This window comes from Malania oleifera, chromosome 1, assembly GCF_029873635.1.
Source record: "Malania oleifera isolate guangnan ecotype guangnan chromosome 1, ASM2987363v1, whole genome shotgun sequence".
In the NCBI taxonomy this organism is placed as follows: domain Eukaryota; kingdom Viridiplantae; phylum Streptophyta; class Magnoliopsida; order Santalales; family Ximeniaceae; genus Malania; species Malania oleifera.
The window spans coordinates 43,306,234-43,322,718 of NC_080417.1; the positions used below are offsets into that span (position 1 = coordinate 43,306,234).

A 16,485-nucleotide genomic window follows, 5' to 3' on the forward strand; every position below is an offset into this window, starting at 1 on the left:
AATAACTTAACTATTTTAATAAGAAATTCATAGAAAAAAAAAAAATTCCAAAATTTTTCATGTTCTCTTTATAGTTGGTGGGGCGGATTCAAACCCCCGGCAGGAGGCAGATCCCCTAATGAAGCAGGGATGGAGATAGATATAATGCTCCGAGGCAAATTCAGGGCGGTAAACAGGAGCAGATCAGTCTTGGCTAGGTGGATTCAGGTTCTGGCCCCTCACACTCTAAAGTCGCCCTGTTTACATTCCTAATAAAAGAATAAGAAGAGAACAGTGCATAAGTACATCTTTACTTTCCCTATAGCTCCTTTTTCTATCTCAAAAAATTTGGAAGACAGTCTTTCGCTTGTCAACTTGAGAAAAATTGTATATTTTATTATTTATTATGTTTCATCTTCTTGTTGAAATTACTTTTTTGATTGCTTAATCTGTGGATGGTTGTCTGAGGCTTTGAGAGCCTGACCATGGCTTGTATATCCACTGTATGTTTGGACCAAGTGCACATGTTTAAGATCTATTTGATAGGGTGAAATACATATGAAGTTGCTTCGAGAGTGAAGATAGGTCAAGGGGACTGACCACTATAAAATTAATGCATTTATGTGATTTACTTGTTTATGCTTCTGCAAGTTAATTTTAATTGATTTTTTAAATATCTCAATTTTTTTATAAACTTGACCATTCCCTTCAGAGTAATTCTAAAGAGCATCCATGGTAAGCACTGTTTTTTCCGAGGATCAATCAACTAATAGACTAGCTGTGTTTAGCACTGGTCTTGCCGATTGTCAATCAACCAATAAACTAGCTCTGTTTAATGGAAAAAGCAAAATGAAAATCTATTTGCGTATGTTAAGAAAATCATTATGAATGGCCCCTATGTGCTAGTCAAAGTTGTCGAACATACTAATATGGTAAAATCTAAACGAATGAATGGTGTAGATGCAAGAATATGCAATTGAATGCAAAAGCTATGAATGCCAAGTACTCCGCATTAGATTCTAATGAATTTAATCAAATATCTGCTTGTGATTCTGCTAATGAAATATGGGATAAACTAGAGGAGGTGCATGAAGGAACCAACCAAATTAAAAAGACAAAATCAACTTGTTAATGCATGACTATAAACTATTTTGCGTGAAAGAGGATGAGTCAATTTCAAAAGAGTGTTCTCAGTTTATTGATATCATCAACTAAATGAAAGCTTAAAGTGTTACTCTAACAGTGATATTGTCAGAAAGATTCTCAAGTACTTCCCAAGAAAACAGGAAGTGATTATGGCTGCAGTAATAGAAGCAAAGGATCTTAACAAGCTAGCTCTAGGTGAGCTAATACGTTTGTTGGTCACTCACGAGATTACCTTGAACCAAAACAAAGAATCTACTAAGGACAAAGAGGAAATCACACTCACAGCCAAGGTCAACTCCTCCTGAGAAGATGATGTGACAATGAAATAAATGCTCACCAACATATCTAATTTACTAAGAAAGAAAGACTTTACTAAAAGAAAATTCTTTAGAAAATCACTTTAAAAACAAACAAAAGAAGAAAGATTATGTAACAAGTTATGAAAGTAAAAAAGCAAGGACATTATAGAGTAGGGGACTCGATTGATTGAATGAAGAGGGAGCTTGCAACTATTGACGTAGACTCCTTCGTTAGGTGGGAAGATGGATAGGACTCAGGTCACGGAGAAGAGGAGCTAAAGATAGCCGGAGTTAAAGAGGTTTGAGGCTCGATGAAGAAGATATCGCTAGTCCCATGGGATGGAATGCAGGACCATAGGCTTTAGCCCAGAATGGGATCAAGGAGAAGGAGCTCGATGAAAGCACAAAAGCAAACATTATAAGAAGGGAAAGCTTTCAGCTTTCTGAGGTGCTGCCTGTGACTCAGCATGGGAGAAGGCTGAGACCCTGAAGTTGAACTGGATGATTTCCTTTCTCTAGCAGTAGCAGTAAACTTCGCAGTAGTCATAATTTACTAATAGAGCTCCGACATCTGAATAGGTCCAGTCCAGGGGACAAATCAATAGGAAATGCTATTTGCTTCGTAAGAATAAGAATTGACTTCTATAAATCTCTGCAAATGTCACAGCTTGAGGAAGAGCCTAAGATAAAAGACTACCACCTTCCTTTTTTATTTCATGAACATCAAGATGCTTTAGAGGAACTATACTAACTCCATATTTGGGAGCTTGGAGTTTGGATCTTAGATTTGGATTTGAATGGATTTAGATAAAATGTAATACAAAATTATATTGAATTTCATCCAAATCCACACAAATCCAAATCCAAGCCAAAATCCTTACTTCCAAACACAATTTTGATATTTAAAAGGTAAATAAAGATCATGATTTTGGAAAAAGAAAAATAACAATTTGAAAACTTAGAATCAAAAAGAATTTTGAATTCAAGAAAATTATTTAAGAAAAAGAAAATATGATTTTCAAAACCGATCCAACGTACTTGAAAAAGAAAGAAACAATTTAAAAAGCTAAGCTGTTGATTTGACCCATACTTTGGTAAAATTCACTAATGGTAGAGAAAATTTGAATGCTTTTCTTGGTAAACAAAGATGTGGCTTAAAAAGGTGCAGGTTGGTTTTGAACCCTTTAAGAAACAAAAGAGCTACAACAATTTATTTTTCAAAAATATTTTCAATATAGCACACTCTTTGTAAAAAATAAAAAATAAAAAAAGACCTGAGTCAATTAAAGCTTGCCAATCTGGAGATCTGACAAATAAGTTCTCTTGAAACACCCTGCTGCAAAAGCCCAAAGAGAAGCCAAACATCGTATACTGTCCCAAAGCAAAGACAAACTCAACCCCTTTCCATTGTAAAGCATAAAACACAAACATCCAGGGACAATGCCTTAGAAGGCCTCATACATTTTAACAAGATTGCTGGTGTCAACAGTTAACTTATTGAAGAACCATCAACCAAATCAATGTCTTAATCTTAAAGGGAACTTTGGCCTTCCAAATGGAAGGATAAAGTGGAAAGAAATATTAGAACCCGTCAAATGGTCGAAGAAAGATTTACAGGAAAAAATTACAGAGCAATCCATAACCCAAACCCAAACATCCCTCCTATTAAAAGGACGAGCGCCGAGTGGACAACAATCCCCCATGATGAAAGTAGAGAAAAGAGCTCCCTTACCCTCCCTATCATTAAAATTTCTACAAAAATGAAAACCCAAGTGAAAGCATCACCAACAAAGATAATAAAAGAAGAAATAACAAGCTCCACGTCATGCATCCAAAATTCATAATATAATAAATCTATGCCTAAAATATGCATGCTGAATATGCTTCCTAAATAATGTTGGTGGTCCTCCATCACAATGCCATATAATTTGAGAAAGTATATGACACCATAAAAAGCTTAGTGTAAAAAAATAAAAATAAAAAAAGGGCAGCCCAGTGCACAAAGCTCCCACGTATGCGGGGTCTGGGGAAGGGGCAGACCACAATGGGTGCAAGAATAATTTATAAAGCTGATGCTAATATTGATTTAAACCTTTTTGGGGGCGGGGGTCCCCAAATTCCAAGAGAAGAAATGGCTTGCCAGTGTTGCCACATGGTTGAAGTGTTTGTTTAGATTGAACTTTTTAATGCCATAGTTTAATAGAACATACAACATACCCATTATTTGTTTTCAAAGCACAGGATATCCAGCAGATTATATCATTTTTTTAAAAATATTTTAAAATAAGAATACAGCAAACTTCTACAAAAATAATGCAAAAAACTATTCAGGATGTTTCAAAATAATTAATTAGTGGAAATCAAATTCTAACCTGCTGACGAGCTGTTGCAAGTCTTAATAACTCATCTGCCTCTGAAAAATTCAAAAACCACTGACTCAATGGGTGATCTTTGGTATCACCTCTCTTCTTTTCTTTCACATTTTCAATTGGTACTGCAGAAATCCAAGCATCCAATTTAACCCCAAATGAACTGTAAATAACAATGGTTCTTAAGACAAGAAGTTACCGGGTGATGGCAAGTTAAGACCATCAGGCAGTTGAGGGGCAATAATGGCTGGATGGTTCTGCACACGAGCAAAGAAACTCTCCAAAGGATCCGGGAAAACAATCTCATTGTAAGATTCCACAACAACAGGTTTCTTTGTTGACTGGGGACCAGATTCATCTTCTGAATACAACTTCAAATGATGATACCTATTAATAATTATGACAGCATTAATATTTTAACTGCCAGCACAATTATGAACGCAGCATATGATAATGTAAAGAACTCACAAATCCAACTGCCTATCACAGACATCACTGTGGAAATGAAGGGTGATGGCAATTTCAAATTCTCCCCAACCACATTCTGACAACTCAAATGGGGGTGATTCAACCACTCTTGTTGGGTTATTGAAACTGGAATGCAATTGAAATGCAACTTGCTTGACCACCACACCCAAATCCTCATTTGTTGCCCCACGAACATAGACAGTCCACTTATGTGACTGAGATCTATGCAATAGAAAAGGAGAATCATTTTAAGAAAATTCTCAAAGGCTTGAAGAAACAAACCCATCAAAACCAAAACACTTACTCGCTGGCCTTTCTACCCAGCCAAAATGAGACTGTTCCATAGACAATTGGGACACAAAGTTCAACATCTTTGAGTCTCCTGCTCAAAATCTACATAAACCCATGAACCTTGACATTAAAACAAGAAAAAAATAAGTAGAATCAATTAACCTCTGTTTTCAAATGACTTTGATGGTCCAAGCATTTTACAACTGAAGAATAAGAAGTTAAATGCACTTTTGATCACAAAATTTTTCAAAATTTTGCATCTTGGTCACTGTAAATTTTTTTGCAATGTTACCAGTCCTATAACACCACTTGGGATGCACTCAATGTCCTAAATCTTTTCATACAGAGATAGTCCCAAGCCCGGGTAAAGGAGGAGGGTAACGTTTAAGCTAGCAACATAAAACTTTTCATGTCTCTATGAAATGGACCCTTAATGATTATGCATTGGGGCATCTCCAACAAGCGACGCATTGCACTCATACCACCTAGCTGTAGCAAGAAATGCATGAGGGGGAACTAGGTCATCGCCCTGAAGCAAGGTGCTGTCAGCGCCCAAGTACAGTGTGCAAGGGTTCCTGCGGCATTCTGGACATGGGCAGGTAAGGAAATTAGTTTAGGAGACTAGGGTTAGATTAGCAACATAGAATATAGGGACAATTATGAGTAAAAATATGGAGATAGTTAACACAATGATTAGAAGAAAAATTAGCGCATTCTACCTTCAAGAAAATAAATATGTAGGGGAGAAAGAGGAATTAAAAAATCAAGAATTTTAAACTTCGGTACACAAGAAAAAAAAAACATAAGAATGGCTAGGACCTAGGAGTCATTGTATACAAAGACATAAAAGATAGTGTTGTGGATGTTAAAAGGGTAGGGGATGGAATCATAAAAATCAAGATAGTATTAGGTATGTCATTAGTGCTTATGCTCCTCGATTAGGCATAGCAAAAAACCTTAAAATGAAATTTTGAAAAATATTTATAGTATTATAAAAGGGATATCAGGGACTAAGATAATATTCATAATAGCTATTTGAAAGGATACATTGCAAACATAGTAGTCAAAGGCGCAAAGCATACTGAGGCACGAAGGGTACTTCAAGCCAAGGCATGAGGCAAAGGCATGCGCCTCACGAAGGTGAAGCGCACAATTATTAAAATTGTGTACAATGTCTATTTTATGGGTAATTGATATATGAACACATCAATAGTACTATTAGAATTTAAAAAGCCAAAATACTCAATAACAAAACATAAATGCATAAAAATTAGGAATACTAAGTGCCCAGTTCCAAGCGGAACAAACATACTTCAACATAAGTAATTAAGCATGCAAGAGTTCAAGCTTCAAATTACAAAGGAAATGAACTTCCAAGCCCGAGGCCCAAAAGCATCAATCACTCAAGACTTAGTTTCGAAGAAGAAGAAGACAAAGAATAAGACTTACCTACTTGAAGCAGCCTAATGACTCACAAAGATTGGTTGATGACTTACTGGTTTGAAGCCTCTCACTTGTTCGAAGGCTTTGGTGAAGGCACTCTTGCTGGCGGAAGGCTCGAAGACTCAAAAGACAAAGGTTGTGCTAGTTCGAAGGCTCGATCCTCAAAGACGAAGAGCTCTAGCGAAGGCTCGAAAACTCGAAGACTCAAAGACTCGAAGACGAAGGTCTGCCAAGCTGGTTCAAAGGCTTAAACGTGAAGGTTTCTCATGCTGGTTCGAGTCGAAGCCTCTCTTGCACTAGGGCTAGGGTCTCTTTTGCTGGCTCTGGCTCGTACGTAAATGTTTTCTCTCTTAAAGGTCATATATAGCGAGGTGCAACTCACTACGACTTGAGCCTTACTGTGCCTCTTGAAGGTCACCTCGCCTCAGCCCTGGTGAGGCGCTAGCCCCATCACCCCATATGCACCTTGCGCCTCAAATGCGCTTTTGCCTACTATGATTGCAAAGGGCAATAAAGGTTATGAGAGGATACATAGAAGGCAAGGATATGGAGATAAAAAGGAGTCTAGTGGTTGATCTTAGACTTTGTCACATCATATGATCTTATTATAATGAATACATGCTTTAAGAAGAAAGAATAACACTTAATAATCTTCAAAAGTGGACAAAATAGATTTTTTTTTAACTAGGAGGATAGATCATGTATCAATTAAGGATTATAAAGTTAGACTAGCTGAAAGTTTAACTACACAACGTAGAGATCTAGTGTTAGATATATGTATTCAAAAATGGAAGAGAAAGGATAACATAAATCAAGAGAACTAGGTAGTAGAACCTTAAGGGAGGAAGTTTAATAAAATTTAAAGATAAAATTATCAAAGAGGGTGATTGGACAATAGGGGATAGTGTAGACGCAAACACTCTAGAGTAGGATAGTTAACTCTATTAAAATGATAGCAAAAGAGATTTTATGTGAATCTAAAGGAAGATTCTCAGCTAGTAAAGAAAGTTGGTGGTGGGATCAAGAAGTCCAAAAAGCCTCAAAGACAAAAATAATTTGGTATAAAACATGACCAAAATATAGAAACATGGAAAATTTAGAAAAGTATAAAGAGGCACGAAAAGTTGCAAAAAAGGCCGTTAGTGAAGCTAAACATAGAGCATAATTAATATGCTAGATTAGATATAAAAAGGGGGAAGAGAAATTTAAACCTAGTAGAAGAAGCAGGGACTTAAGGGAAGGTAAAATGTATTTTTTTAAAATGAGGATGATAGTGTGACATAAAGAAAGATGTTGAAGTTACTTTAATAAACTATTTAATTAAAACCAAGGAGAAGGCTTAGACTTAAATTTGAAAAATGAGGAAAAAGCTAAAAATTTGAGATTTATTCACAAAATTAGAGTTAATAAAGTTAAGTTTGCATTAGAAAAGGTGAAAAATAGAAAATCTATAGGAAAAGATGACATTACAATTGAAGTTTGGAAATCCCTAGGTGACAATGGCATTATACGGTTAACTAAATTATTTATCACAATTATAAAAACTAGTAAAATGCCAAACAAATGGAGGAAAAGCACCATGGTTTTAAATAACGACCGCGATCATTACGCAACGCTGTTATGTAACAGTTTTTTGGGTGCCGGATAACATTACAGACCATGAAATCATCGAGAAGAAAAATCATGGCCGTAGCGGTCATTACGGACTGCAACCATTATGTAAAGGCTGCTATAGCCATTACATAACCGCTACAGAACTATTACGCCCACAAAAAACTATTTTATTTTTTACTTTTTCTTCTCACTTTTGTTTTTCCCACTTTCATAATTCACTCTTAATACACTATGTCATAACGGGGGGAAAAGATTATAATGAGGATGATAATGATACAAAATTTACTATTTTTTTAAATACTCACAAGTTTTGCATTAATTAACAATTTGAAAATACTAACCTTTTAGGAAAGTCTTTTATTTTTATAATATTAGCAATTTGATATTTATCTTCTATATTTTTCAACTTCAACCTTCTTTTCTAGTTATTGTATATTTGTATTATTAGTATGTCTTATGTGTCTAATATATTAATGGAGTGTATAAAGTATTTTGTTTTATTAATTAATTTATTCACACATAAGAATTTATCATGCATAAGAACAATGAGACACTATAAATAGACACACATATTATTTAATTGTCAATGGTGGCTTCAAACAAATATAAATTTCTTGCCCTAACCAAACAACTTAGTTGAACTAAAGGATCCAAAATACACTAGAACTCCTTCTAAGAAGGGTTAAAAGCTTAAAACATGCAAATACACTAATATGCACAAGGTTGTGTGCGCTAGAAAAAAAAATTCACGATTGTACACCCTACTTCCTATTATGTAACATCCGCTACTCTCACTTCCCGTTACACCTATTACTATTACGTTACGATACACACTACCGCGATTTAGAACCATGAAAAGCACTTTAATACCTATATACAAAAACAAAGGCGGCGATATTCAAAATTGTAATAACTATCATGGAATTAAACTAATGAATCATACAATGAAACTATAGGAAATGGTAATTGAACAAAGACTGAGGTTATAAATGACGGTCTTAGAAAATCAATTTGATTTTATGCCTAAGAGATAGACTATAGAAGCTGTATAACTATTAAAAAAAAATTAATGGAAAATTTTAGGAAAAAGAAGAGGGATTTTATATGGTTTTTATTGAAAGCCTATAATGAGGTACCTAAAGAAGCTTTTTGGTAGGTTTAGAGAAAAAGGGAGTATGTAGTAGGCATACTTATGTCATTTAGGATACATACAATAAAGCATTGACTAGCATTAGGACTATAGGAGGAGAGTCTAGGCAAAAGCTGCACATAAAAGATCTATTTTAAGCCCTTATCATTTTGCATTAGTCATGAGTGAACTACTAGGATTTTTCCAAACTCAAGTTCCATGGCATATGTTGTTGATAGATGATATTGTCTTAATTGATAAAACTAGGATAGAGTAAAATCTAACTTAGAATTATGGAGAGAAACTTTAGAATTTAGAAGTTTTACGATAAGCAAAAATAAGATAAAATGTACGAAATATAATATAAGTCATGGCCTAGGAGTGGAAAAAATATTAAACTTGATAGACAATAAATTAATAGCACTACTAGATTTAGATATCTTTGATCTATTATGCAAGCTAATTGAGACATCGAAGAAATGTTATACATAGATTTAAAGTAGGGTAAGTAAAATAGCGAAGTGCTTCAGTGTGTTGTGTGATCATAAAATACCCTTAAAATTAAAAGGCAAGCTTGGATGGTTATAAAACCAACTATGCTATATGTTGGGCAACTAGGAAACATATCCAAAATATAACATTGTCCGAAATGAGAATGCTAAGGTGGATAAGTGGTGTAACATAAAATATAAATTAGGCAATAAACATATTCGCAATAAGTTAGGCATAGCAACTATATAAGATAAGATAAGGGAGGGGTGCCTCAACTAGTTTAAGCATTTGCAACATAGGTCAAATAGTACACACTTGAGGAGGAGTGAGCTAGTTAATATAGTGAGAATAGAAGAGGTAGGTGTCGACCTAAAATAACTTGGAATGAGATAATGAGAAAGGATTTAATAGCTCTTAAATTCTCAGAAGAATTAATTTTCATAATCGTTTAAATGGGCAGAAAATGGTTTATGTGACCAACCCCACCTCTTAGTGAGATTAAGGCTTGGTTTGTTGTTGTTGTATCAGTGACGCACATTTACAAATTGTTGTAATTTTAGTCATTGTAATGTCAGTCCATTAATTATACCAAGTTTGCACTGAATTGCAAAGATTTAAACTGCGAAGTTATTAAATTAAGGGGGTGGGGGGAATTACAGTGACTGAATTAGAAAATTTTAAAAAATTCAGGGACCAAAATGCATTAAACTCCAAGAATAAGAGTATTCTACCAACCATTAAAATGTAGATATCACCATCTTTCAGTTTCTTGTTTCAAATCTATAGAAACTCATGTAAAAAAAAAATTGCACTATAATATATATATATATATATATATATATATATATATATATATATGGGCAGATACGCATAGTTCTAGGGTTTTGAAGAAGTAGACAAATGTGCTCTTAATAATAATAATAATAGTAACGGCACCTTCTTCTCGCCATCGTCACTCGATTTTCCGATTCTGATGCGCTGGGGCTTTGGGGCGGATCCACGGCCGTCCGATTGACCGACGGCCGCTTGTTTTCTTGCAGACGGCGTGGTGGACATTGAAGCAGTTGTCCGTGCTCGGAAGTAGAGACCAGCAACGTCAGAGGCTGGCTCGGAGCAAGAACAACTTCAGAGCTCAGATTGTCCAGCAAAATTGGAACGGAGATGACGATTGGCGGCTTCCCCAAAATATAATATTTCCATGCTCGACGTAGTCAAAAATTTTCCAATGTTGTTTGTCGATATTCGATATCTATTGGTCGACGTATGGTTTCTTTGTGTGACTTGTATGTAAAGATTTTGGTTTTGTTTGAATTCCTACTTTTTATCAACCAAGATGTTCTTAAAACTTGCATATATATATATATATATAATTCTTTTTTCTTTTTCTTTTTTTATTACATAAGAACTTCAATCACCAACAAGCCCTTCAGACCCTTTTGTGCGGCACCAAACATACGGATCAGCATCTTCCCCTTAGGTATCAAGTAAAGTTCAGAATGCTAACACGACTTCCGTGCATCAGTTGGACGTTCGGTCAATCGGACCTCCGGGAGACATCTCCATTACCATTCACAGTCGCCGCTAGCTCACAAAGAACTCTCACCATCCACGGTTCCCGCTCGCTCACAGAGCGAACTCTCACCATTTTACGATCTCCACTGACTTACAAAATAAATTATCACCATCTACAAGTACCGCTAGGTCCATGAGTGTATCTACCTGAAATTGAACCCTCAATACTCCTTCTTACGTGTGATGTCTTTCCACTACACCATGCGCGTGGGGACTATATATATTATTCATGATCAATATTTCTTTATCATTTATTTGTAATCAATAATATTCAATCAATATTTGAATGCAAAGAAAATATTTGTAGTTTTATTTAATTTCTATAAAATTGTGTTTGAAAATATAATTTTTTAAAGATTTCACTCCCAAAAAAAAAAAAGTTGTTTCTTGTGATTTTATTGATTTTTTAAACATATATTTTTTTTTAAATAAGATTAATGAGCAATATCCTCTATCTTGCTTTTTTATCAAACATTGCAAAGGATGATATGATTGTGGGCAAGTCCACATTATGGCATGTGTAGGATAGAACCCCCACTCAAATATTTAATTAAAAATTCTCTGTTTTAGCGCACCCATGAGGATATAAGTAGAGCTCAAAAAAAAATTAAGATACATTATACTTTCTATTAATTAGAAAAGGAAAGTAATTTTCAGCGTACTCATGAAATATAAATTTATGTTTATAAAAAAAATATTTCATTTATTGGCAATTTAATAAATATAAAATATAATCATCTAGAATTACCAATAGTTGCTCATGCTCCTTAATTTTTGCACATTTACAAATATATATATATATATATATATATATATATAAATAATGAAAGTCATGGAACAAGTGCAATGTATATGCCCATTGCTCGCACTAATCAATAGCATTAGATTCACCACCAAATATGATAGTCATGCTTTGTTATTCATTCCTTTCAATATTTTCAAGTCAATGGTGTGTGTGTGCGTGTGTGTGTGTGTGTGTGCGCATGTGTGTGAGAGAGAGAGAGAGAGGGAGATAGGGGCAAAACCACACTTATGTGAGTATGCGTGTTGACATCGAGCTAAGTAGCCCATATAGTTGCCAACATGTGTTGGTGATCACTTGAAAATCATGTAAGATTTATATCCCAAAGGATATGTCACACATGAATGATGTGGATCCCACATATAGGGAATGTGTCTCATATGATAAGGATATGAATTAATGGTTGTATGGATTAACTAAAATGTTAGCTTATTTAATATGAGAAATTAATGGTGGAAGTTTGAAGAGATTCCTATACATAAATATTATAAATATATGTATGTATATAATATCTATATATATATAAAATATATATTAGCTACTATTATGGGTGTAGCTATAAGGGCATGTTGTACATCAAGTTAAACTCTAAGGGGTTAACTACATGGTGGTATTAGCGGTAAAGAAAAGATAGGAATAAAGGAATTGTCCTCTCTCTGCCTCTACTTCTCTAATCATCAGGAGATCCCATAGATCTGGTGAAGGAAGGAAAGAGAAAAAGGAGAAGTGGGAGAAACGATTTCTTCGGATTCTCCAAGTGTTCTTTTGAATAGGTTCGATATAGCCGGTTTCGATATGTAAAGTTTACAATTTATGATTTATTTATTTTCCGCATAAAGTAATTGATGCGAAGTTCATAATAATTGAAGATCCTTGACTGCAATATATTTATGAAAATTTTCTTATACGTGGTATCAGAGCCAAGTTTGAAATTATCATGATCTTCCTTTCATGATAAAGATCATTTCTTTTAACCCCTTACAATCTTATTATGGGTTCGTGTGAAAATTTGTATTCATGATATTTTCTAGAGTCGAACTGAAGAATTCATATGATAAATGATTCCTGAAAATATATGTGATATTTGTTGGATTTATGGAGTTTTTTGTTGGTTTGAAAATTTTCTTACATGTGGATCATTGACGGTTTTCCCCTATACAGTGATATTAAAGTAAGGCTGCTGAATGATTTGCGTGCGAATAATTTTATTAATAATGTAACACTCACATGTTATATATGCATAAGTTAGAGAATTTTACATGAAAGTAAGTTAGTAAAATTCTTATATTGGGGAATTAATTATCTGTTGTATATTATGGATTGGTATTTTGAAATGAACTCTGAGATGAATATGAAACATGGCATAGATAAAAAAAAAAAACTAATTGCAGTTTTTTAATACATGGGCTGCCTGTTTTTAATACATGGGCTGTAGTTTTTTAATACATGGGCTGTCAGTGGCTATTAATTTTTTTTTAATATACGGGCTACAGTTTTTAACACATGGGCTGCTGTTTTTAATACGTGGGCTGCAGTTTTTTAATACATGGGCTACCAGTGGCTATCAGTTTTTTTTTTTTAATATACAGGCTGTAGTTTTTAATACATGGGTTACTATTTTTAATACATGGGCTGCAGTTTTTTAATACATGGGCTGCTTGTTTTTAATATAGTTGCCGGTAGCTGTCAGTTTTTTTTAATATACGGGCTGCAGTGTTTTTAATTCATGAGCTACCATATTTTACATAAAATAAAATAAAATATTAATCCAAGTAAAATTTTCATTGTGAGAAATTAATTATCTGCTTTAAACTTGGATTAATTTTGCTAAGTATGGAGTCAATCAATGTTTATATTATGATTAGCTTGTTATCACCAACGTGATTTTGTTAAGAAAAATTATAAACATTGTATTGAGATATAATCTTACAAAAATTATTACAGAATAATTATTTGAATATTATGGCTGGCCCAAAGGTGCACCAACTTTCAAATAGTCATTGATTTAATTAGGATTAGTATATTGCATAAGTTGATCCAAAGATTGAACGCAATTTACTGATGAAATGTTCTAAACTAAAAGCATTAATGTAGTGACCATTTTGTGTCATTACAGTGTCTATTCCTGTTTCATTGCATTCGTTGGCTTCTTCTGTTCCAATCTTTAATGGGACAAATTTCTCTGACTGGAATGAACAGATTCAGTTTCACCTTGGTGTTCTGGATTTGGACTTAGCTCTGCAAATGGATAAACTGGCTGCTATTACTAAAACTAGCAGTTCGGAACAGCAAGCTTTGTATAAGTCATGGGAAAGGTCGAACAGATTAAGTATGATGTTTGTGCGAATGTGTATAGCAAATAATATTAAATCAACACTCCCTCAACTAGACAATGCAAAGGAAAATCTTAAGGCAGTGGAAGATAGATTTCGTTCAACTGATAAGTCCCTTGTAGGAAGGTTGATGGCTGAACTAACCACAATGAAATTTGATGACAGCAAAGGAATGAATGAACATGTCCTAGAAATGTCTAATCTGGCTGCTAGACTTAATATTTTGGGAATGAATGTTAATGAAAACTTCCTTGTTCAGTTTATTTTGAACTCTTTGCCTCCTCAGTATGGGCATTTTCAGATTCACTATAACACAATTAAAGAAAAATGGAATGTGAATGAATTAGCAAGCATGTTAGTTCAAGAAGAGGCAAGACTCAAACAACAAGGACAACATTCAGTAAATGTCATGAGTCACGCAGCTGGAAGTAAAGGAAAGAAAATAAAGAAGGGTTTAAAGAAAGATCCATTGAAGGTGACGAGTACTTTGTATGGTGGTGAGGCTCGTAGGAAGGAACATTATGGTCCCAAGTGTTACTTTTGTCTTGGCTATGGGCATTTAAAGAAAAATTTCCCGAAACGTAAAGCATGATTCGAAAAGAAAGGTAAGCCTTTAGCTTATGTATGTTTCGAATCAAACATGACTCAAGTTCCTTCTAACACTTGGTGGATTGACTTTGGTTCTACTGTTCATGTTTCCAATTTGATGCAGGGATACCTTACAATCCAGAGCGTAAAGGAAAATGAACACATGATAGTCTTAGGGAATGGAAATCAAGTGCCAGTTATGGGTGTTGGAACTGTTCAGTTGTATCTTGAATCGGGTCATTGTTTAGACCCGTTTGATACTTTGTATGTTCCAAATATTTTTAGGTACTTAATTTCCATGTTTAGATTAGATAATGATGGTTATGGTTTGTATTTTGAACATAAAGGTTTCTGTATTATGAAAGGTGACTTATGTGTTGGCTCTGGTATTTTGTATGAGGGGTTATATAAATTTAATCTTAATGAAAAGTTTGTTGAAACACTCCTCACTCTGCCTCATAATATTGGAACAAAGCGTAGTAGAACAAACGAGAATTCCTCTTTCTTGTGGTATAAAAGATTGGGTCATATATTCAGGGAAAGAATGGAGAGATTGGTAAAGGATGGGGTTCTCACGAATCTTGATTTTACTGATTTCGATGTATGTATTAATTGCATTAAAGGAAAGCAAACTAAACATACAAAAAAAGCAGCCACAAGAAGTAAGAATCTATTAGAAATTGTTCATATTGATGTATGTGGGCCTTATGACTCACCATCTTTAGGTGGAGAAAAGTATTTTATCACCTTTATTGATGATTTTTCACGATATGACTATATCTATTTGTTGCATGAAAAGTCTCAAGCAATAGATGCTTTAAAGGCATATGTTGCTGAAGTAGAGCGACAATTAGATAGGAAAGTGAAAATCATTAGATCTGACAGAGGTTGTGAGTATTATGGTAGGTGTGATGGCATAAAACAATGTTCAGGACTATGTGCTAAATTCCTAGAACAATATGGTATTTGTGCTCAATACACAGTGCCTGGTACGCCTCAATAGAATGGTGTGGCTAAAAGGCGGAATCGTACTCTTATAGAAATGGTTAGGAGTATGTTAAGTAATTCATCAGTACCTATTTCATTATGAATGGAAGCCCTTAAAACAACAGTGTATGTGCTTAATCGGGTTCCTAGTAAGGCAGTTCAGAAAACTCCTTTTGAACTGTGGACGGGAAGGAAACCGAGTTTAAGGCACTTTCATGTTTGGGGTTGTCCAACAGAGATTAGAGTTTATAATCCAAATATAAGGAAATTAGATTCAAGGACTGTGAGTGGGTATTTTATTGGATACCCAAAAAAGTCTAAAGGGTATAGGTTTTACTGTCCTAATCATAGTATGAGAATAGTTGAATCCGGAAATGCAAAGTTCCTTGAAAATGGTGAAATTAATGGGAGTGATATATCACAAAATGTGTTCATTAAAGAAATTTAGGTTCCTATACCGGTATCTAGACCTTTAACAGACATTGTTGTTCCTTCAGTTGTTGAAAGGCATGATAACACTGAACAACGGTCTAATGATGTATCACTTGGTAATGAAAATATCACCATGGAGCCAATTGTAGAACAATCACAAGAAATAGCATTAAGGAGATCTCAAATAATAAGGAAACCAGCTATTTCTAATGATTATTCAGTATATCTACAAGAGGTTGATTATGATTTAGGAACTAGTAAGGATCCGGTTACGTTTTCACAAGCCATTGAAAGTGATGACTCTAAAAAGTGGATTAATGCCATAAATGATGAGTTGAAATCTATGGAACAGAATAAAGTCTAGGACATCGTTGATTTGCCTGAAGGGTTTAAAACAATTGGGTGTAAATGGGTCTTTAAGACCAAACACGACTGTAATGGCAACATTGAACGATATAAAGCTAAACTTGTAGCAAAAGGTTTCACTCAGAGGGAAGGTGTTGATTATAAAGAGATGTTTTCTCATGTGTCTAAAAAGGAC

The 16,485-nt window shown here is 34.4% G+C and overlaps 1 protein-coding gene across 1 annotated transcript in view; it reads right to left on the bottom strand.

The window, feature by feature from the left end:
* The window catches only part of LOC131152769 (transcription initiation factor TFIID subunit 14b), a 42,081-nt gene extending 31,516 nt beyond the window's left edge, over nucleotides 1-10,565 (bottom strand). Inside the window, 5 exon segments of the mRNA XM_058104620.1 lie at nucleotides 3,797-3,918; nucleotides 3,993-4,180; nucleotides 4,262-4,483; nucleotides 4,566-4,654; nucleotides 10,167-10,565. Coding sequence (XP_057960603.1) covers nucleotides 3,797-3,918; nucleotides 3,993-4,180; nucleotides 4,262-4,483; nucleotides 4,566-4,654; nucleotides 10,167-10,286 — 741 coding nt within the window. The 5' untranslated portion in view covers nucleotides 10,287-10,565.
* Between the last annotated feature and the right edge of the window lie 5,920 nt (nucleotides 10,566-16,485).